Source organism: Aspergillus glaucus (genome assembly GCF_001890805.1).
Source record: "Aspergillus glaucus CBS 516.65 unplaced genomic scaffold ASPGLscaffold_7, whole genome shotgun sequence".
Lineage (NCBI taxonomy): Eukaryota > Fungi > Ascomycota > Eurotiomycetes > Eurotiales > Aspergillaceae > Aspergillus > Aspergillus glaucus.
In genome coordinates, this window is record NW_019170459.1 from 187,683 (window position 1) to 206,722 (window position 19,040).

Here is a 19,040-nt window from a genome sequence, read left to right on the forward strand (position 1 = left end):
CAGTCAACAAGAGAAATACCATGCTCATCAAACCAATTCTTAATAATATTGGCTGTATGTATGGGAGCATTATCTTGCATGAATTCCATACCAGATTCCCATATAACAGGTAGATAATCCTCAATAATTTCCAAATAGGAGCGTGAAGAATACCCTCTTCGAGCAGATTCCTCATCCCGACTCATTCGATAGATTTCAGTATGGCCACCACCCCAGATCGCTGCCCAAATCATGATAGATATTCCTTTGCTTTTGGTGTATGGAATGATATGCTTTTTTCTCCCATTTTTCATTGAAGTGGTTGAGCCGCCATACCCATTGATTCTTCTTCCCTTTGCCAAGCTCAACAGAGCATTCATCACTCCATATAATCTTGCTCCACTGCTCATATGTCCAATCCTTGCGCATGTATGCCCATTCATAGCGTAGTTTAACTATTTCCTCAGTTAACTGAGGTCTTTTTTGTGCTCTCCAGTGGCCATACCCAGATTCTTTTAACATGCGTGCAACGGTGCGTGTAGAAATGGGCATCCCAAGTAATTTGCAGATATCTTCAGTTTTGATAGTGCTTGTTCGAATATCCAGGTGTAGTAGCAGTGCCATGTTAGGAAGTTGCCCTGTTTTGTTAGTGCTGTATTTATGGGAATGTATAGGGTGTGCACGTACTGTGGCGTGGATAGTTGGAGTCTGCCTTATATGAACAGATACAAAATCGTCGAATCGGTTGCGGATACCTGGTGCGTCTTTGGATGCAAGCTTTGGTGGTTCGGACATTAGGCATAGCATTGCATCGGTGTACTTTTTTCTCTCCATTAAACTGAGAGATCCCCTGTTCACGAGTCAGTGGCTGGAAAGTGATGTAATAACGGAGCAACTCACCATTCTCGCCGGAACGTGGCATTTTGAAGGGTACATATTTTGTTCGAGTCTCCGTGTGACCGTTCATAGGCAATCAGGTTAGCTAGTGCATCGTTGGCTAGGACGTCAACCTCATCCAAGGCGTGTGGCGTAGGGCTTGTAGTAACCACTGCAGCCAGGATGGCAATGATCACACAAGTGATATAGAGCCGCATCTCGAATTATCGTTGGGTATGTCACATAGAAGGAGGTAAAAACAACGTTGGACTCGATCCTGTTTATATTGTACCTTCGGGCTGTACATAACGCTTATGGCCGATTTGACAGATGCCACGTTGGGTACACGGCTTATTTTTTCTTTTTACAGTTAAATTACCTCGTATAGAGAAGATAAAGTTGGCTGAGTGGATTCGGCCGATGGATCGGCGGTGTAAAAGATGATAAGCGTGGTGAGTATACGAGGTTTGCTGTTTGGGCCCTAAGGTACGTAGTAATAGATTATTGGGGCCTACATGTAGCCTCGTAGGGCTCAATGGAAATAGCCATTGCTATTGGCACGGTTTTTGTCCTAGGACACGAAACTGACGATGTGTTTATGTGCGTAAATAGCTATGGATAGCTGGAAATCTTATTCCTGTATCTAGGCCTTCAACACGAGACCTTTGCGGGCTTGTAGTCAGAGGGAGGAAAGTCAGTTCACTGTTCCGTGGCCCGCCTGCAAATTTTGCCCGTCAAACCAGCAGCTTCTCAAGCTGCCTCACAACCTTCCAAAGGAGATCGCTCTCCAGGCCATATTCAGGATCCTCACCGCGATAAATGCCGTCATACCCGTTTGCCTCACTCCCCACACAGGAATCTTCAAAGATACATACTGCGGACCGCAGTCCTTTCAAACAAGTGACCACAGCTTGTTGATATATCTCTCCCACGTCTGCAGCAAGATCCTTTTTGGCAGCCCATAAAATTCGCTTTGCTCCATCCGCGGCATCCATGCCAACCTTGCTGTATGAGATGGCTATCTCCCAGTTTGCGATCTCGAACAGCGTGACTCCGAGACTATAGACGTCATTGGCCCCTTAGCCTCCGCCTTCCCTTTCGAAATATCCCTGTCACCGTCCTTCCCATCCACAAGTTGGTCATCCGGCCGCGAGTGCTGTAGCCCGCTCAGAAAAGGCGCATCGAGTCGGAGATCCGCACTCTCAGCATCATAGAAGATAATTTGGTGACTTCCCAGTGTCCGATGCAGCCACTGGCTGCACTGGAGTTGATAAACAGCCTGAGCCGGCGCACGAGCGAGACAGAATCTCGTTCGTAAGCTCGGAGTGCTGGAACCGTCGTCTTCCTTGGCATTCTTAATTAGCGTAAATAGAGAGACAGGAGGTCTGCTTTTGTCGGCCCAAGTGGGCAGTTTGCAGGCAAAGCCGACTAGCGGGCTCTGCCGAGGTCCCGGGTAAACCAGCCCAAGCAGTCGAGCACGCCACAAGTTGGACCAGCATCATGAGAAAGATTACTAATCTCTTGGAGTAGGACGACAATGGCATTGCGCCGTTCAACAAGATCAGCCGTTGTATTATTTCCGGGCCACCATGCAAATGATGCTAATCGCCACTCGATGAGAGTCACGCAGGGCGAGCTGTTGTCGGACGTATACCTGGCAAGTATCTGCGCGAAGAGGTCATGTCTGCGGGCGCGCTGAACTGGTCCTTAGAGAGCTCAAAGCTACCGATGGCGGGTGCCTCACCGTTTTGAGACAGGCAAATGAGTTGCTTTATCTTTGCTGTCGCACTGAATGCCTCGTGCTGACGCGGTATAATGGCGGACTCTCTTTGTTCCTCGGAGCCTTCAGCTTGACCGACAAGGACATCTAATTTTGTTAGTTTCTAGTATTTGGAGAGAACCCGAGAAGCCAAGGATCTCGCTGCCCGTGCCTTTTGGGCAATTGATACCACTTTCTCGAGCCCATCGTTGAGGCCAGTCAAGACCTGTAGCAGGTTTCGGATCTTATCTTTGTCTTCTATTGTTAGGAAAAGATGTGGACCAAGGTCTTTTATCGAAGCCCACACGCGCTTAAGCTGAGTATCGAGTCTTCTGTTGTTCTTTGTTGTGTCGAGCGAGCGCCTCGTTGGATCTAAACGGTACTTGCTCGCTACATCCTTGAAGTCGTCTAGAGCCTTGCATAGCGAGATGAGAATATCCTACACGAGTTCACAAGCAGCCGCTATTTAAAAGACATCGATGAAATCTAGAACAACGGCAGACGAATCCTTATCATTCCGCCTTTCCTATCCGGTCTTCTCGTCAAAGAATCCTAGCGTACGGCCCCAGACCTCAAATCGCGTGAGTTCAATCCGCATGCGTATATCCCAGATAACAGAATCGGCGCCCATCTCCATGGCAGTGGACACTGCTCGGTATGCGTGAAGACATGAGTTGTAGATGCTCAAGGCCGAGTTTGGCGTCTCCATCTTCGTTCGTGGACCCTCTGAATTAGGCCGAGGAAAATACGAGGCAGGCTTACCTGGGTATGTACCTGTCAATATAATCGTGTCTTGACAGTGAAGCTGAGTAGACATGAACCTGGACCAATCGGAGTATCTGATTCCAGACAGCATCCTCTGTCCTAATCAGACAAGATTTACTAGCATCGCCACGTCACTTTTTCTTGATGCAAGACTACTATTTCACAGCCGAAGAAGTGTAAACAACAGATGTAGCCCCAGACTTCTCACATATGTATGATGAAGTTTCTGGTCAATCGTCTCCTAATCCTCATGTCGTATTATTTGCATGACCTGGACCGGCCATTACTTTCTATGCCATATGGCTTCTCGCGAGTCATGGTTAGGAGGCTAGGGCAACTCTCAGCAGCAACCATGTCCCATTCCTCCAACCCAAACTCCACTACATAGTAAGGCGGAGGCATTTGATAGATCGAGCGGCGAAAGGAAGTTGGCAGTGCAAGAGATCATAAAGCTCTATGATCTCCTGCTACGGCAATATCGTGAGGCGGTGAATAGGCTCTACACAGAGAACAAACATGACACATACGATCTATGTCTCCTAAAACATGGCTCTAGTTATCAGATGTTATAGTTGCCCTAGCCCTGCAGGGCTAAATGCAATAAGAGCGTTGTCATTGGTGCATTATGCATCCCAAATAGGTAACTAACGATGGACACCGCGATGATCTCATCATCACACGCTAAACCCGATTGAGAGTTTCTGTTACTTAACCGGGTCAAGGGGAAATCCCAAAAGAGAAACACGGCTATTCGGACCTGAATAAGCAATAAATAGTCCGCGGAGATACTCAACTGCGGAGGAGTTGGGGAAAGAAAAGCAAGGAGATTCCGGCTTTGGGGGTGAAGAACTGCTGGTTCTCCGGTCTCTTCGTGATGCGGTGATGCGGTGATGCGGTGATGCTGGACACTCTGTGTACGGAGTCCACTGTACGTATTCAAAACAACAGAGTGGCCGGAAAGCTCGACAGTGTTAACAGCTGGCAGATTAAATAACAACAAGATGCCTGAGCTGCATTCGCACTCTCCCTCAAAGTCCCGGGTAGACTGGTCCCGTTGGCATTTCGATATCGACAATTATCTCAATCGGTTTATTCCTGCGCCTCCTTGGCGATGGGTCCCCCGACCTATCTCGCATTTCTTCGGATATCGAGGTGACCAGTCGCCGCGGGCTATCGGTAACCTGGTCATCGCGTTCTGGGCATTGATCGGGGTGTTTTGTGGTGTGTCTGTGACCATGTCGGTGTCGATGAGAGTGCCGTCTTTTGAACATCACAATGCGCCACTGATTATTGCAAGTATGGTATGTTGAATCGCCAAGACCTGCCATTTTGTGACTGACTAACACTGGGAAGGGAGCCGCGGCAGTATTGCAATTCGCCTTGATCGATTCGCCCTTTGCCCAGCCTCGCAACGCGATTCTTGGACAAGTCATCGCCTCTATCATCGGAGTCGGAATCGCCAAGCTATTCGCATTGAATCCTCACGCAGCAGCCTTGCCGGAACTCAGTGCACCTCTCGCCTGTGCTATCGTAACGGCCGTCATGATACTCACCAATACATCGCATCCCCCGGCTGGTGCCACAGCTGTAGTGGCAGTTACCGAAGGCGCTAGCATGGGCTGGTGGTTGATACCCGTGGTGACCTTGGAATCGACACTCATGGTGGCCGTAGCGTGTGTGATCAATAACATTCAACGACGGTATCCTGCGTACTGGTGGACTCCTGTGACATTGTCACACAAACGGGAAGACGACGTCGAGAAGGCCAAGAATGAAGAACCCGAGGTCATCTCCAGCTCGAGTAGCGCGAAAGAGAGCTTATCAGAGCAACCTATACAGATAGTGATTCGACGGGACGAGGTGATTATGCCGGACAACATTTGGATCACGGCGGAGGAACGAGAAGTCCTGGAGACCATCAGTCACCGGTTGAGATAGTCGGGGGAATAGCATCTTTATATACCTCTTGTCTTATCTCTCGCTCTGTGTTTACTAAATGGCTTATCTCCTATGGATGCACGTGACTTCGATACCCAATCAGGAAAGGCCGCCACGTCAAAGGCGGTGAGTTATTTGGACCAATGAATAAGCAGTATCTGCCCACTGAAGGATTTTCATCTCTGTCCTCTCAAAGACACTCGAATTTTCTTCCTCTCTTCTCGTCTTCTCTTCATCTTCTCATCTCTTAACCATTCTTGTGTGTCTTTCCTATATCTAGTGGAAAGAAAGAAGTGCTTTATCTGTGGCGCTTACTATTCCAGCCAACTCTAGTTATCGATAAGGGCTTCCACTACTCCGCCACCGGATTAAAAGCCTTTTTTTTCGAGTCGCCCCCGCCTTAAGACTTTTCCCTCTTTCTCCTTCCTCCTACCGATTTAGTCTACACACACCTCCCCCTAATACACCCTCATATCCGCCCAATATGGTCTCTGCTTCCAAGGCTGCCCGTATGGCCAAGCGTGGTGATGAGAAGAAGAGCAAGCCCACCAAGAAGGGCGACACCCTCGACGCTGACGTCCCCGACGAGCAACCCGCCACCACCGGCGAGAAGATGAAGGACGTTGAGAAGCTCACATCTCAGATGGACAAGCACGGTCTCTCGGACCGTGTCACCACCGGTGTCCTCGCCTCGCAGGAATCCTCCCGCGACGTTAAGATCACTTCCGCCTCGCTGGTGTTCCACGGAAAGGTCCTGTTCAACGACTCGACTCTCGAACTGAACTACGGTCGTCGCTACGGTCTCTTGGGTGAGAACGGTTGCGGAAAGTCCACCCTGCTCAAGGCCATTGCCTCGCGGGAATTCCCCATCCCTGAGCACATCGATGTCTATCTCCTGAACGAGGGTGCTCCTCCTACCGAGCTTGGTGCTCTGGAGTGGGTTGTTACCCAGGCAGAGCAGCAGATGGCGCGGATGGAAGTGAAGGCGGAAGAACTCCTTGAGACTGTCGGTCCTGACAGCCCCGTTCTCATGGACCTGTATGACGTATGTTACCACCCCCCGGTTTCCTGTCGACTAAAAATAATCATGCTAATTGTTCACAGGAAATCGACAAAATGGACCCCTCCACCTTCCACACCCGTGCCTCCCTGATTCTCACGGGTCTTGGTTTCAACAAGGTCACCATCAACAAGAAGACCAAGGACATGTCTGGTGGTTGGCGTATGCGTGTGGCCCTTGGAAAGGCCCTCTTCATCAAGCCCTCGCTGCTGCTTCTGGACGACCCCACTGCTCACTTGGATCTTGAAGCCTGTGTGTGGTTGGAAGAATACATGAAGAAATGGGACCGTACCCTGGTTCTCGTCTCTCACTCCATGGACTTCTTGAACGGTGTCTGCACCAACATGCTTGATATGCGTATGAAGCAGCTCCTCTACTACGGTGGTAACTACGACTCGTACCACAAGACCCGCTCCGAACAGGAGACCAACCAGATGAAGGCCTACGCCAAACAGCAGGAAGAAATTGCTCACATCAAGAAGTTCATTGCTTCGGCTGGTACATATGCCAACTTGGTCCGTCAGGCCAAGTCGCGTCAGAAGATTCTGGACAAGATGGAGGCCGATGGTTTCATCCAGCCCGTTATCCCCGACCGTACCTTCTCGTTCCGTTTCGCCGATGTCGACAAGCTCCCTCCCCCTGTTTTGTCGTTTGACGATGTTAGCTTCTCCTACTCTGGCAACTGGAATGAAACCCTCTACCGCAACCTCGACTTTGGTGTGGACATGGACTCCCGTACTGCCCTTGTCGGTCCCAACGGTGTTGGCAAGTCGACTCTCCTCCGTCTGATGACCGGCAAGCTGAGCCCCATCGGTGGTCGTGTTTCCCGCCACACCCACTTGAAGCTGGGCATGTACTCCCAGCACTCCGCCGAGCAGCTCGACTTGACCAAGTCCTCCCTCGAGTTCGTCCGTGACAGGTTCCCCGAGAAGAGCCAGGACTACCAGTACTGGCGTCAGCAGCTGGGCCGCTACGGTCTCTCTGGTGAATCGCAGATGGCCCTCATGGGTACTCTGTCGGAGGGTCAGAAGAGCCGTATCGTCTTCGCCCTGCTTGCCATTGAGTCGCCCAATATGATTCTGCTGGATGAGCCTACCAACGGTCTCGATATTCCCACCATTGACAGTTTGGCCGATGCCATCAACGCCTACAGCGGTGGTGTCGTCGTCGTGTCTCACGACTTCCGTCTGCTCGACAAGATTGCCAAGGACATCATGGTCTGCGAAAACCAGACCGTCACCCGGTGGGACGGATCCATTGGACAGTACAAGGACCACCTCCGTAGGAAGATGCTTCAGGCCGGCGCTGTCTAGAGTGGTTTTGTTTATGTTTCTTGCATGTAATGATTGGATGTTTGAGATGACCATGAAAATAAATTGAGTCAAAAAGTTTTCTGGATTATCTCGCAGGATCACATCATATTGATATTAGTGGTTGGCTGCGTGTTTTTTCTTATACATGTCTAGATGGACCCCGTTAGTAGAGCTGAGCCCCGGGGTTTCGGACGTTTGTTGGTGCTTTCATATAGACTTCAATGCGATGACACTACATTTGAACACGACGTTTTTATCCATGCATTCATGTAGTCTTACGTACATAATCATAACGAAGCTCACCACTTCAAAACCCAACTCTTCTCAAACGCACCATTCTCAGTCAACCCCTGCAACCCAGTAACACTCAACACCTTCGACGTAGCATTATACTTAACCGCCTCCTCATCAACCATCTCCCCATTAAACACAACATCCTTCGGCTTCTCAACCCCAAGAACAGTAACATTCGCCAACGGATTGATTTCTTTCCAGTTACCACGCACAGAGGTACGCAGACTCCCCTTCGAAGCAACGAAATCAACGTGCTTTGTGGCATTAGGAACCAAGCTTTCCCCATCATCAAGATACAGTTTTCCCTTGGCAGTCCCATTGCGACTAGTAGCAACAATCAAACTCCAATCTGTCTCCCCGCAAGACCAGGGAAAATACCCTTGACGGTATCGACACCTGGCTCGAGGACGGGGACGACCATGACATCTGGGCCGAGGAGGAACTGCGTGTCCACAGACGCGAGGTGTGGTTCATTCGGAAACTCCCAGGACAACGCGCGGAGGACAGTGGAGCCTGTTGTATGCGCTGAATGGAAGAGCGTGTACATATATGGTAGGATGGAGTAACGAATGGCCATTGCTTTCTTAGTTGCTGCTGTGACGGATGACCAGCGGTATGGTTCTTGGGGGAGAGATTTGATGACGTTGTGGTTTCTGTAGAACGGGAAGAACGCGGACATTTGCATCCATCTATTACACAGTTCTTCGTTTGTGTTCCCCGAGAAACCACACGTATCGGCACCGAACATCGGTATACCGAACAACGAGAATGATAAGGCCTGGGAGATGGAGAAGAACATATCCGCCCATTTGGAATTATTATCTCCGCCCCAGTGCGCTGCGTATTTGCCTGATCCAGCGAAGGTCGCGCGGCCGAGGATGAAGGGGCGTTTTTGGGGGAAGACCTGGAGGAGGCCGGAGTATGTTGCGCTAAGGATCCGGTGGCCGTTGAGGTTGTGGACATCGTATTCGGGGATGTTGTCTATGTGGGTTGCGTTGGGGGAGATGGCGTGGACGGCGAGGTCGTGGCCTGGTTGGACGTTGTTGAGGACGTAGGGGGGGTGGTTTATGTTGCGGGATGAGGTGGGTGTGCTGCGGAGGTAGGATTGTGTTGTTGAGGATGTGGTGGTGGATGCTGCGGCGGATTGCGAAGCAGCCGCTGAAGATGCAGATGCAGCTTCGCTGGCATTACTCTTGCTGAAACGCTCGGGGTAGTTGTAGTCCACGTTCCCCGGTTCACCCGGTAGAGCGAACGGCGGGTGCGCAGGGTTGAGGTGCAAATTGTCCGTTCCGCAGCTTCCAACGCAAAAGGACGAGCATTCGCCCATGTCGGTCCACATGCCATCGTAGGCGACTTTCTCGTGCCAGAGGGATAGCTCGTTGGCCCAGAAGTTGCCGGCTTTTGGGTGGTGCCAGTCGGGGAAGACGGTGTAGCCGGGCCAAACGGAGCCGATATAGAGGCTGCCGTCGGGGTTTTTGAGGAAGAGGTCATCTGCGGCGCCGCGGTCGTAGGTTGGGTAGCTGCAGTTGTTAATATGTGTTTCTATGGGAGGGTGAAGAAGGCTTACGCATCAGATGCATTGTCGGGGTTGGGGATGTAGAGCGCAGAGTCGACGAGAGGGACGAAGCGATGGCCACCGGCGTGTAACTTGTTGAGGAATTTCTCGCCTTCTTCGTAGGACCAGTTGGTCTGTTCGTTGTCGAAGTCACGGTATCCGTGCATGTAATCGATACCAACCCTGACAATGTTAGCTAAGACCACCAGGTGAAGCGAAAGCATTTGCATACCAAATATATTCCACCGGAATCTCAAACTTCTCAAAGTCCGCAATCACATTCTCCAAATCTGCCCAGCCGGTGTAGCCCCATCGACACTGATGGTATCCGAGCGTATTGTACTGCTGCATGGCAGGTAGTCCAACGGTGCTGACTTGGTAGTTCTTGGTGACCTCAGCCTGACTAGGGCCGGAGTAGAAGGTCAAGTCGATGCTTCCACCCAGAGTCCGCCAGGTCAAGTTCTGGGGCTGCGTAATGACCTCCAGACCGTGGGCGTTTCGCAGGAACACACCGTGCGAGAAGGACTTGTATTCCTTCTTGGGGTCGGCTTCGGAAGCCTTGGCGGGGGTGAGGGAGCCATTCTTGCTCTGTTCGAAGTATCGGGTGTCCAGGTAGAAGGGGTGGCTGCCGTAGAGGTTCCTGAAGATGGTCAATTGCCTGATCCCGGAGAGAGGGAGATAAAAAGACGTACGAGTCGATCGGGTTACCATTGTCAGACCCATAAGCAGTGAGGGTGGCATTATGCAGAATCCGGAGTTGTTGGAAATGCTCTCCAAGACCGTAGATGTTGTAATCCTCCGGTAGAGAAGTCACAAATTCGATAAACTGGTTCTCATAAACCAGAACTGAACCTTCGGTGTTGAAAAGAACATCACCAGTCGCTTTCCGCGTAGCCTTGAAGTTGAAAGATGGCTCATTTGACTACTCCAAGGCCAGATCACTATACGCAGCAGACGCATTCGGAGAGGCCTTAGGTCGAGGAACGACATCCTCATTAAGGAAATACCACGACGCATTCGACGAATCAACATGACTGGGCACGATGTATATATTCAACCGATCCTTAGCCTGGTATTCAACTGAGAGGTCCAATGAGTCCACGTCAATTCCATAGGCATTGCACGGTTTTCCGGCTAACTCTAGAGTAGCCGTGAAGCCCTTGGATGACTGGTGCACATTGGAAGCCTTGTAACCAGGACAGACTGATTGGGCGTTGACAGCCTCGTGGTCGTCGATGTTGGCAATCAGATTCGCACCGACGTCTGCGGCGGTAGGAATTGTAAATTGAGAGTACGAAGCACTCGTAGAAGAGCTTGCCCCGTAGGCCCCGGATAGGAGCCACGAGCTGGCGAGTAGGCCCGCAATGTTGGCCATACTGCTGGACCAGAGAGATGAGACGGATGATCGAAGCAACTTCTACGTGCCATGTGTGATATTTATATCTGCTGTTGTCTCATTCCCTGAGCATGCGTTGTTTTTGACAAGGTTTCTATGATGTAGATGCCACATCTCCGTTGAATGACCGAGGGCTACAGTCCGTATTCTGTTGTTCACTGGCGTATAGAACTGTGTGTATACGGGCACATCAGGATACCCCGGAGTCAGTGTTGGGATTCGGTATTACCCGCCATCCCGCACTCGGGATTGGTTCTGCGGAGAAACCAGGAATACAGGGTCCTGAGCATGGAGCAGAAGCTTTGATCCCGGGGAAACTGGGGCAACGGTAGTTTTATTCCTGCTGAGGTCTCATCCAAGGCGAGTTAGAACCGTAGAGTATGCCTTCTTCAGAATGACCTGACCTGCAAGCATTCATTATTCAAGCGGTTATTCTTTGACCATGCTGTATCCTGGAGGACTCCGAACACTGCCCTGTAGCAAAAGAGTAGGTGTAAACTCGGAGAAATTAAGCGATATGTGGGAGAGTGCGAGCCGCCCTCCGCCTCCGATTGGCCGCACATCCGGTAAATGCCCGAAGCTTCATCTTGGCCCAAACAGGAAACCCTCGGCAGTCTTGTCTTAGTGCCATCTTAGTCTTATCCTAGTCTTAACAGCGCATAACATCGCTTGGGTAAAGTATTCTTCATCCCCTGTCGGCTTCCCGAGCTCCGTTAAAGACCTCATCCCGCATAATACGAGGGATCATACCATTCCCCGCTTTCCCCAGATTATTTTTCATTCTTCTCTCTTCTTCAAACCGTTGACTCGGTCTGACTGCCAAAATAATGGCTTTTGTTTGCTTACATCTTTTATTGTTATATTCATCTCGCTCTATCCTAGAATAGCATCATGGACTCGACTCAGCCGAATAAAGCCACCAAACAGGCTTGCGACAACTGTCGCCGCCGAAAGATCAAATGCTCCCGCGACCTGCCGTGCGATAAATGCAACCATTTGCTTTTGAACTGCTCATATAGTGATAATCTGCGTCGCAAGGGACCCAAATTTCGCACGCTATATCCTCTTGCGCCGAGCCATCCCCTATCGCTACCACCTCCGACAACAGTCCCCGAAGATACGAGGACCGCACACGAAGGATACAACGATTATGCACCACAAGATGCACCAGCATCCCTATCAGCACCATCGTCGTTCTTCCAATATCAACATCAATTCCAATTCCAACCCCTCCAGATCGTTCCCTCCCCGCCCGACTCCTCGACCGATTCGGACTACTCCAGCAACATCCGGCCATATGCGCGACGCTTAACCTCGCCCATCATCCTCGCGCACGTCAATGTCTTCCTTAAATATTTATTCCCGATCATGCCCGTCGTGCGTCGCGATGAATTACAACGCGATAGCCATCATCCGGAGCGGGTGTCTGCGCAACGGTATGCATTTTTGGCGGCGTTGTGTGCGACGACACATATACAATTAAACTTGGACGGGGGACCAGGATCGGATGCTACTGCAGTCGATGGACAAGGATTGATGTCTGGGGAAGAATTGCTCGCAGAGGCAGTGCGTGCACGGAATGAATGCGACGTGGTCGAAGAAATGGACGTGGAAAGTCTCTTGACATCGCTATTCCTGTTCGCTTCGTACGGCAATCTGAATAAACAGAAGCAGGCATGGTTCTACCTCTGTCAGGCGACTTCCATGGTCTTCACCCTAGGCCTACACCGCGAATCAACATACACGGGCCTAAACATCGAAGACGCAGAAGAAAAGCGACGAGTCTTCTGGCTACTCTTTGTTACCGAACGGTAGGCCACCTTTTCAAAAGCTACCCGACTACATAGTGCTAAATGGAGAAGAGGATACGCCCTCCAACAATCGAGGCCTGTCATGCTACGCAACTCAATCCAAAAACCGCAAGTTCTTGGTTCCGACGATCCAATCCTAGCATATGGCTTCATAAACCTCATCAATCTCTTCGAGAAACTCACCGTCAGTTTATATGACTGGTTATCAGCTGGAGGCAGCGATGAGGACCAACTTCCAACACCAGCTTCATCGATCCAATCAAGTCTTTGCAATACACCCGTTGCTTCTCTGCGGGGTGTGCTCGAGATCCAGCAGGTCGATATTCTTATCACGCAGCAGTGGCTACAGGCTATGATGTGGAAGCTGTCAAGATACGGTCCGGATGCTGGCAAAAGCGATGGCAGAGCAATGCTCCCCTTTAACCTCCCCATAGTCGTCGGCAAAGCCGTTATGAGCGTCATCGGGGCTGCATCTCAGGGCGCCGTTGACGCGCATGGGATTGGAATGGTACCCCCTCCTCTCTCTTATTATCACTTCTTACCCTGGTGATGCTAATTTTCAGTGCAGGAACAAAAACTCTTCGACCTAGGCTCAGCCCTCACAAACCTAACAACCACAACCACAACGCCCCATTCCCAATCACCTAAACCCCCCATCCCAAGCGCAGACACCCGCGAACTCCTCTGGGGCATCCTGACTACCTTATCACGCATCAGAGGCTCGCAGTCTTATCTCTTCCCAAGATTACTGGAACAATCTAAATCTGTATTAGGAATCGATTGTTCCATCACACTCGGAAATTTCTTGCCAGATCTTGCTCCTGCCCCGGCTACCAATGCAGCTACCATTGGGGGTCCTGGGACGCCGGTATGGGCGGATGATAAGAGGGATCATTGGGTTGTTGGTGGAGCTGCGGCTGATATTGGGAATAGAGATGAAAAATTGGAAGATGGTGAGGCAGAAATGATGATTTCATGACATTATGGGAATATAGATGTGCCTATACGTACCTGTTTTTCTAGAACGACCGTGGCTTTCCTCTTCTGGACGCCACCGCTTTAATGAGAGTACTCAGGGGCTTGCTCAGTGAGTATTTCACATTATGGATGACCGCTCAGTGAGGACGCAGGGTCTGCTCACCCGCCCTTTATTGTGCGCGGGTAGTTGGACAGCCATGTCTGATGAACAGCCCTCAAGATTGCCCAGGTCATCCAACCTACCATACAAGATGACGCAAGTAGAAAGTTGATGGAGACTAGTTAAATCCTAAGTGGTGAACTCTAAGCGAATTATACACCCAGGACAACTGTAAATTGTGGATCAGGCTATGGCAAGGAAAGGCATTGACGATACTATTGTATTCTGTAGCTGTCTAGATGGATGAGGGTGGATCTGCTCTATCCGGCATATGTGTATGGGCTCGCTAGTGCGGGCCAATCAGGAGCGGGGAATATTGGAGCCTGAGGCTCTCAAACATAAATTAATATGAAGATGGGTTCCCAACAAAGCTATAAATGCAGGTATTTCCCTCTCTTCAAGGCAATTAATTTCATGGAAGTAAGTTCTCATCGGCGATTACTCCTTTTATTTGCTCTTCTTACTTACATCTTTAATTGTCTTATTCCCATTAATCTTCCACACTCATGCGGCCATGCCTTTCCCAATTTGCCGACAAGATGATGGGCAAAAGAAGTTTCTTCTGAGATGAAGAGGTAAAAAGAAAGCGCCGTGAGCGCCGGGCAGCAAATGGCTATGTTTCAAAAGCCTATTGTCATCATCAAAGATTTTATTCGCTCATATGCCCGTACTGTCAGGGGCATGGGGCGTCTCAGTCAAAACAGACTGGCCAGTGTAAGGACCACCTTATCATGTGCTGAAAGGTTCTTTGGCAGCTTTGAGGAAGCAACAGGCAGCAAGATTGTGCAAGATGATCGCACAGAGATATATTCAGTATGCAGATCCTATTCAAAAGAGAGCCAGTGTCCTAATTGATTGGAGTGGATTAAAAGGACCTGGACAGCAGAGAGTGAAATTGAGGGCACCAAGAAAAAAAAGTTCAACTTCACTAGGAATGATTTCACTGATCTTGTGTCTTCAATGTGGACCTGTGATAGCCCTGTCTTTCTGCATGGCTTCTCAAAGGTGTTTATCCTATTTGCACTACAGGTGTTTCTATTCATGGAAGCAAGGATTGGTGCTTTCATTCCAAATGCAAAATACAGGAGTCAGAGGGGCCTCTGATATAAGGTGAGATGATCAAGCCTGGATTCCCTTGTCCATGAGTATTCTCCTTTTGACCATCCGCACTTCCGCAGCATATCGAGCTGATGTTGTTCTGTAGTCCGAACCAAAACAAACCTTGGAAGATAGGCTGGCGGATCAACCAGCAATGGTTAAAAAAGAACCAAAACCCAAATTATACAGAAGTGCATTCAAAATGACATGCATGGATTTATTGCTGTATCACACGCGTTGTTGTTGACTGGCTTGTTAGATTTGGTATTGGAATTCATGATAACAACAGACCACAATTTGCATCCAGTATCCTGCTTCTTGTTATTGCTCTTGCGCATGGGGCTCTCTTTGGCATCGATTCACTGGATGACTTGGCTCAATTTGACCTTCATGATGGGCTGACTACTGAACTTCTGCTACACTGGAAGACAAATGCTCTGAACAAACCAGTGTTTAGAAATGTCACCGCCAAAGGCCCACAGGAGGTTCCCCTCAACAAAGAGAGGTTTTGCTCCTTCCTCTGTTCACTTTTTATTGCAGCTGGCTATTCCAAGAATGCTACAATCCATGATATCAGTCGGGAGCTGGGCAAGAATATTGAAGGTGTGCCATAAATTTGATCAACCCCAATGTAAAAATGAGAGCTAAGACATCCACAGCAAGACATGGCTCCGCACCCATGTCCCAAATATACACTCATCAGTCTGAGTCAACCTACCTGGAACACTACCAGGCACACTGTTCATCAATCAACACCGCCAGTGACGTTCTGGATGAGGAGGAAGAGATGTATCACATAGCCTACTTCCAGGGCTACAGACAATTCCAGGCAATTGGGTTTCCCTCTGAGCTACCTGCTGAGATGAAAGAAGCCATTTTAGAAAGACCTGAGCTCATCAAAGCCAGAAATCGCATCCAGGAACTAGTCACCAAAGCAGATTTTGCAGCTGCTGGGTTTGAGAAACATGAATATAGGAAGCTGCACACTCGCATTCAACTCTCCAAGCTGTATTGCTACCAAGCTGAGTGGTTTCAAGAAAGCAGAGATCGGCGAGTCCTCAACCAAGGAAGGAATGACCCGGAATTCCCAGAGAGCAACACGTGCATGCATGCTCTGGCCCTTATCATACCTGAATTAGAACGCTTAGCAGCGACTCTGTCTTCCACAGAGCCACTCTCCTTTGATGAAAGACTGCTCTTTGCGGAACAATTGTTGACACAATGCCGTCGTGATTATGATGTTATCTATCTCCCCAACGAAGCACCGGCCGACGACGGGCGATGCCCCGTAGATGATTGCCGGGCGGACATTCAGAAGTGAGTACCGAAGGGACTTTACAGTAAAAAATAATTTCTGGGCCTCCATATACCTATTCTCCTAGTCTTGGGAAGTAACCCTTTTATACTTTCTTTAACTCGGAAGATTTCAAATAGACATCCAAATTACAATTTTAGTTTGTGGATTAGTACAGCCTGTATACCGAAAGCTAGGAGGAATAGCCGCTCGATATCCCAATACTCGGATGGTTATGAATATTGGATGAGCAAAACTATAGCTCTTGCGGGGACAAACCAACAAGGAGAACAGAAAACGACAACTTGTGCTTATCTAATATCTGCTTTGGATCCCACTTACGACCCTCAAGTTAGCGTTATTTGTTGATCTGTATTGGTTGCCCTGCACTCCAACAACCCCGCATGGTCCAAACAAGGTGGTGATGACCCCAAGCCACGGTGTTAAGATCTGGGACAGTGTGGTGGTCCTTTCTAATATCTGCAAGAAGCCCAATGCATTGAGTTTTTTAGCACTCAATTTTGAAGTTGATCAGATAGAAATGTCAAGCCCTCTCAAACGCCCCAGGGGTGGTCGGCAGCCTTATCGGCTCCCACTACTTCTTACCGTTCTTTGCAGTCTCATTCTCCCAATACAACTGTGCACATCCGAAGGTGTATCTATTGACAGATACCGCCAAAGCTACCGCAGAAGGAACTCGATGTATTACGATGACCCATCCGGGATTGAAGAAATTTTCAACGAACCGTTATACATCAAGGCCAATGCAAGCGTGGAAGTCTATCCACCGAAAAATATGGCCGTCATTGGTATAATCCTTTTTACATTTTGTCTCTCTTAAAGTGGCGATGTGGTTGTGCTGACAATCCGCAGGAGGTGGTATGGGCGGTGTCTCCGTCGCACATTCATTCGGGCCGGAAAACTGTCGTGTCAATTCTCCACAGGTGACTATCTTCGAGAAGGAAGGTCGTCTGGGAGGTCGGATCCACTCCGTCCCCAAGTACGACGAGGACGACTGCGACGTAACCGAGGCGGGAGGATATACGTTTGACTGGAGAATATACGGGGGATCCGCAGCAAGGATAGCGGAAGACGTGGGTGTGCCTATTCAAAACATGTATCCTGGTGAAACGTCCGACGACATCCTGGTGAGAGTAGGAGCTTGGAACGGTGAGGAATTGATCAGAAGCCAGTACGAACAGGCGCCGACCATGTGGACTTATCTGAAGAAGCTCCCAAGTCAAGTCGCTATGTACATCTGCGAAAAGCGCTGGGGTGACACAGAGGGGTGCGAGGAGGATTGGGCTTGGGCAGTCCCAAAGCCAACAACTCAAGTGAATAAGGGAGCATCGGACGCTATGCAGGAGTTTGCGGAGTTGTGGGGTATTGAACTCTGGCCACATAAGAGAACATATCCATGGAACGGGGGAAATGCGAGGCTACTGAAGAGAGCAGTGAGGGTGGCTGAAGCGGAGCTAAATTTGAATTCCACCGTGACTCGGGTTGTGAGGCATGCGGATCTTACATTCGATATTCATTGGACCAAAAAATCCCCGGATGGTCAGACCGAAGCGCACGTCGATCGGGTCGACTCTGTGGTCATTGCAGCCCCCTTTCATCAATCCGGCATTACTATCGAGCCTCCCTTGCCATTGCCCCCGACGGAAGTTAACTATACTCCTCTCCATGTAACGCACTTCATAACCCGCCATCGGCTGGATCCCAAGTCGTTCAATCTATCTCAAAACAACGAAATCCCTGACACGATCTTGAATCTGAATGTTGACCAAGCACAACACGCGGCACGGCTGTCTCCCCTTCCTTCATTTCTAGCAATCACTCGAGAGGATTCAAGCTACGCGGCTGGATGCACAGTTGACATGGAAAACCAATATAGAATCATTTCACTTAACCCAATCTCCGATAGCGACATCGCTAACTTGATGGACGCTAGCAGACAAGCCCCGGACGATGTTACATTCCCTCATCAAGCGTGTTACCCAATCAGGAAGGACTGGGTCTTGGACTTAGGAGTGAACCCACCCAAGCCGGACCTTATGTATGCAGAATTTGAGGCCAAGGCGGCAGAAATCAACTGGCGCGAGCTTGAAGGTGAGGAAAATGATGGATGGTATTTGAGAAATATAGGCTGCGTCAATAGGCCTACTGTCCGATGGGTCCATCGCCGGTATTGGCCGAATGGCATTCCCATCGTGAATTATGATGTGAAATGGGATCGACGCATGGAGCTGGCTCCGAGGTTATTCTATGTCAACGGGTTTGAGGGCTTTGAGGGAGCGTCGATCTCGCAGAGTGGGAGGGCTGGGCAGAGTGTGATGTATGATTTGTGGTATGACTATATTGACCCATGATGGTCAGAGCACACGGTTGTGGATTTACCATGATTTTGCCTACGATGTCTTATAAAATACGCGAAAAGTTGTTTGGAAATTCGTCTGTTGTTTCGTTGAGTCCAATCATAATATAGCACGTCCTATTCGTTGATAATTGTTTGAGCTAAGAAGGGAGCGCTCCGATAGAGGATAGTGACTCGATATGAAGATGTATTCTTGTCTAGGGAACTATCTAATGAACGGGGCGTTCCCTGGGGCTATATAAGTCATAATGGAGAGAAAATGGGCTAGTTGAGGGGCCCGAGGACCCTAGAATGTACCCGAGATAGCTGGATCCTTGTCAACAATAAAGACCGGGTTTGTAAAGGTGGGTTTTTGCGGCTGGTCCTTGATTCGCGAGTAAGGAGAGA

At 49.6% G+C, this 19,040-nt stretch overlaps 10 protein-coding genes across 10 annotated transcripts; 6 read left to right on the forward strand and 4 right to left on the reverse strand.

Moving 5' to 3' along the window:
- Window positions 1-23: 23 nt before the first annotated feature.
- On the reverse strand, window positions 24-565 carry ASPGLDRAFT_45406 (uncharacterized protein; the record flags this gene model as incomplete). The annotated part of the gene is made up of 2 exons (XM_022546237.1): window positions 485-565; window positions 24-434 (listed from the first exon to the last, which is right to left on the reverse strand). A coding segment is annotated over exon 2 (302 nt), but the record flags the coding sequence as incomplete, so codon positions are not given.
- On the reverse strand, window positions 495-1,073 carry ASPGLDRAFT_34246 (uncharacterized protein; the record flags this gene model as incomplete). The annotated part of the gene is made up of 3 exons (XM_022544407.1): window positions 495-617; window positions 667-829; window positions 880-1,073. 3 exons carry the CDS (start codon window positions 1,071-1,073, stop codon window positions 495-497), a joined length of 480 nt encoding a protein of 159 aa, XP_022402142.1.
- A 1,404-nt stretch (window positions 1,074-2,477) lies between these two features.
- Window positions 2,478-3,323, reverse strand: ASPGLDRAFT_34247 (uncharacterized protein; the record flags this gene model as incomplete). Its single annotated transcript, XM_022544408.1, has 2 exons — window positions 2,478-2,722; window positions 3,176-3,323. The coding sequence occupies 2 exons, from the start codon at window positions 3,321-3,323 to the stop codon at window positions 2,478-2,480; spliced, it is 393 nt and encodes a 130-aa protein (XP_022402143.1).
- A 697-nt stretch (window positions 3,324-4,020) lies between these two features.
- On the forward strand, window positions 4,021-5,482 carry ASPGLDRAFT_45408 (HPP family protein). Its single transcript, XM_022546238.1, has 2 exons — window positions 4,021-4,680; window positions 4,733-5,482. Exons 1-2 carry the CDS (start codon window positions 4,381-4,383, stop codon window positions 5,315-5,317), a joined length of 885 nt encoding a protein of 294 aa, XP_022402144.1. The 5' UTR covers window positions 4,021-4,380; the 3' UTR covers window positions 5,318-5,482.
- Window positions 5,483-5,608: 126 nt separating this feature from the next.
- On the forward strand, window positions 5,609-7,934 carry ASPGLDRAFT_81176 (ATP-binding cassette family ATPase ARB1). The gene is made up of 2 exons (XM_022550103.1): window positions 5,609-6,362; window positions 6,422-7,934. Exons 1-2 carry the CDS (start codon window positions 5,802-5,804, stop codon window positions 7,688-7,690), a joined length of 1,830 nt encoding a protein of 609 aa, XP_022402145.1. The 5' UTR covers window positions 5,609-5,801; the 3' UTR covers window positions 7,691-7,934.
- On the reverse strand, window positions 7,934-10,914 carry ASPGLDRAFT_81177 (glycoside hydrolase family 31 protein; the record flags this gene model as incomplete). Its single annotated transcript, XM_022550104.1, has 6 exons — window positions 7,934-8,333; window positions 8,363-9,504; window positions 9,552-9,722; window positions 9,772-10,179; window positions 10,232-10,391; window positions 10,482-10,914. 6 exons carry the CDS (start codon window positions 10,912-10,914, stop codon window positions 7,990-7,992), a joined length of 2,658 nt encoding a protein of 885 aa, XP_022402146.1. The 3' UTR covers window positions 7,934-7,989.
- Window positions 10,915-11,826: 912 nt separating this feature from the next.
- ASPGLDRAFT_56855 (putative C6 transcription factor (AmyR)) lies at window positions 11,827-14,037 on the forward strand (the record flags this gene model as incomplete). Its single annotated transcript, XM_022548216.1, has 3 exons — window positions 11,827-12,746; window positions 12,798-13,254; window positions 13,315-14,037. The coding sequence occupies 3 exons, from the start codon at window positions 11,827-11,829 to the stop codon at window positions 13,723-13,725; spliced, it is 1,788 nt and encodes a 595-aa protein (XP_022402147.1). The 3' UTR covers window positions 13,726-14,037.
- Window positions 14,038-14,589: 552 nt separating this feature from the next.
- Window positions 14,590-15,283, forward strand: ASPGLDRAFT_1353420 (uncharacterized protein). Its single transcript, XM_022541369.1, has 2 exons — window positions 14,590-14,994; window positions 15,063-15,283. Exons 1-2 carry the CDS (start codon window positions 14,675-14,677, stop codon window positions 15,073-15,075), a joined length of 333 nt encoding a protein of 110 aa, XP_022402148.1. The 5' UTR covers window positions 14,590-14,674; the 3' UTR covers window positions 15,076-15,283.
- Window positions 15,237-16,303, forward strand: ASPGLDRAFT_1513936 (uncharacterized protein; the record flags this gene model as incomplete). Its single annotated transcript, XM_022542244.1, has 2 exons — window positions 15,237-15,585; window positions 15,642-16,303. Coding segments are annotated over 2 exons (1,011 nt in total), but the record flags the coding sequence as incomplete, so codon positions are not given.
- A 345-nt stretch (window positions 16,304-16,648) lies between these two features.
- Window positions 16,649-18,952, forward strand: ASPGLDRAFT_45415 (uncharacterized protein). The gene is made up of 2 exons (XM_022546239.1): window positions 16,649-17,085; window positions 17,150-18,952. The coding sequence occupies exons 1-2, from the start codon at window positions 16,701-16,703 to the stop codon at window positions 18,646-18,648; spliced, it is 1,884 nt and encodes a 627-aa protein (XP_022402150.1). The 5' UTR covers window positions 16,649-16,700; the 3' UTR covers window positions 18,649-18,952.
- The last annotated feature ends 88 nt before the right edge of the window (window positions 18,953-19,040 follow it).

Bases quoted from the DNA above. Each gene is read 5' to 3' on its own strand.
- ASPGLDRAFT_45408 (XM_022546238.1), top strand. From the start codon at position 4,381: ATGCCTGAGCTGCATTCGCACTCTCCCTCAAAGTCCCGGGTAGACTGG. The intron at 4,681-4,732 runs GTATGTTGAATC...AACACTGGGAAG, and splicing joins CACTGATTATTGCAAGTATG to GGAGCCGCGGCAGTATTGCA.
- ASPGLDRAFT_81176 (XM_022550103.1), top strand. From the start codon at position 5,802: ATGGTCTCTGCTTCCAAGGCTGCCCGTATGGCCAAGCGTGGTGATGAG. The intron at 6,363-6,421 runs GTATGTTACCAC...AATTGTTCACAG, and splicing joins TTCTCATGGACCTGTATGAC to GAAATCGACAAAATGGACCC.
- ASPGLDRAFT_1353420 (XM_022541369.1), top strand. From the start codon at position 14,675: ATGATCGCACAGAGATATATTCAGTATGCAGATCCTATTCAAAAGAGA.
- ASPGLDRAFT_45415 (XM_022546239.1), top strand. From the start codon at position 16,701: ATGACCCCAAGCCACGGTGTTAAGATCTGGGACAGTGTGGTGGTCCTT. The intron at 17,086-17,149 runs GTATAATCCTTT...GACAATCCGCAG, and splicing joins GAAAAATATGGCCGTCATTG to GAGGTGGTATGGGCGGTGTC.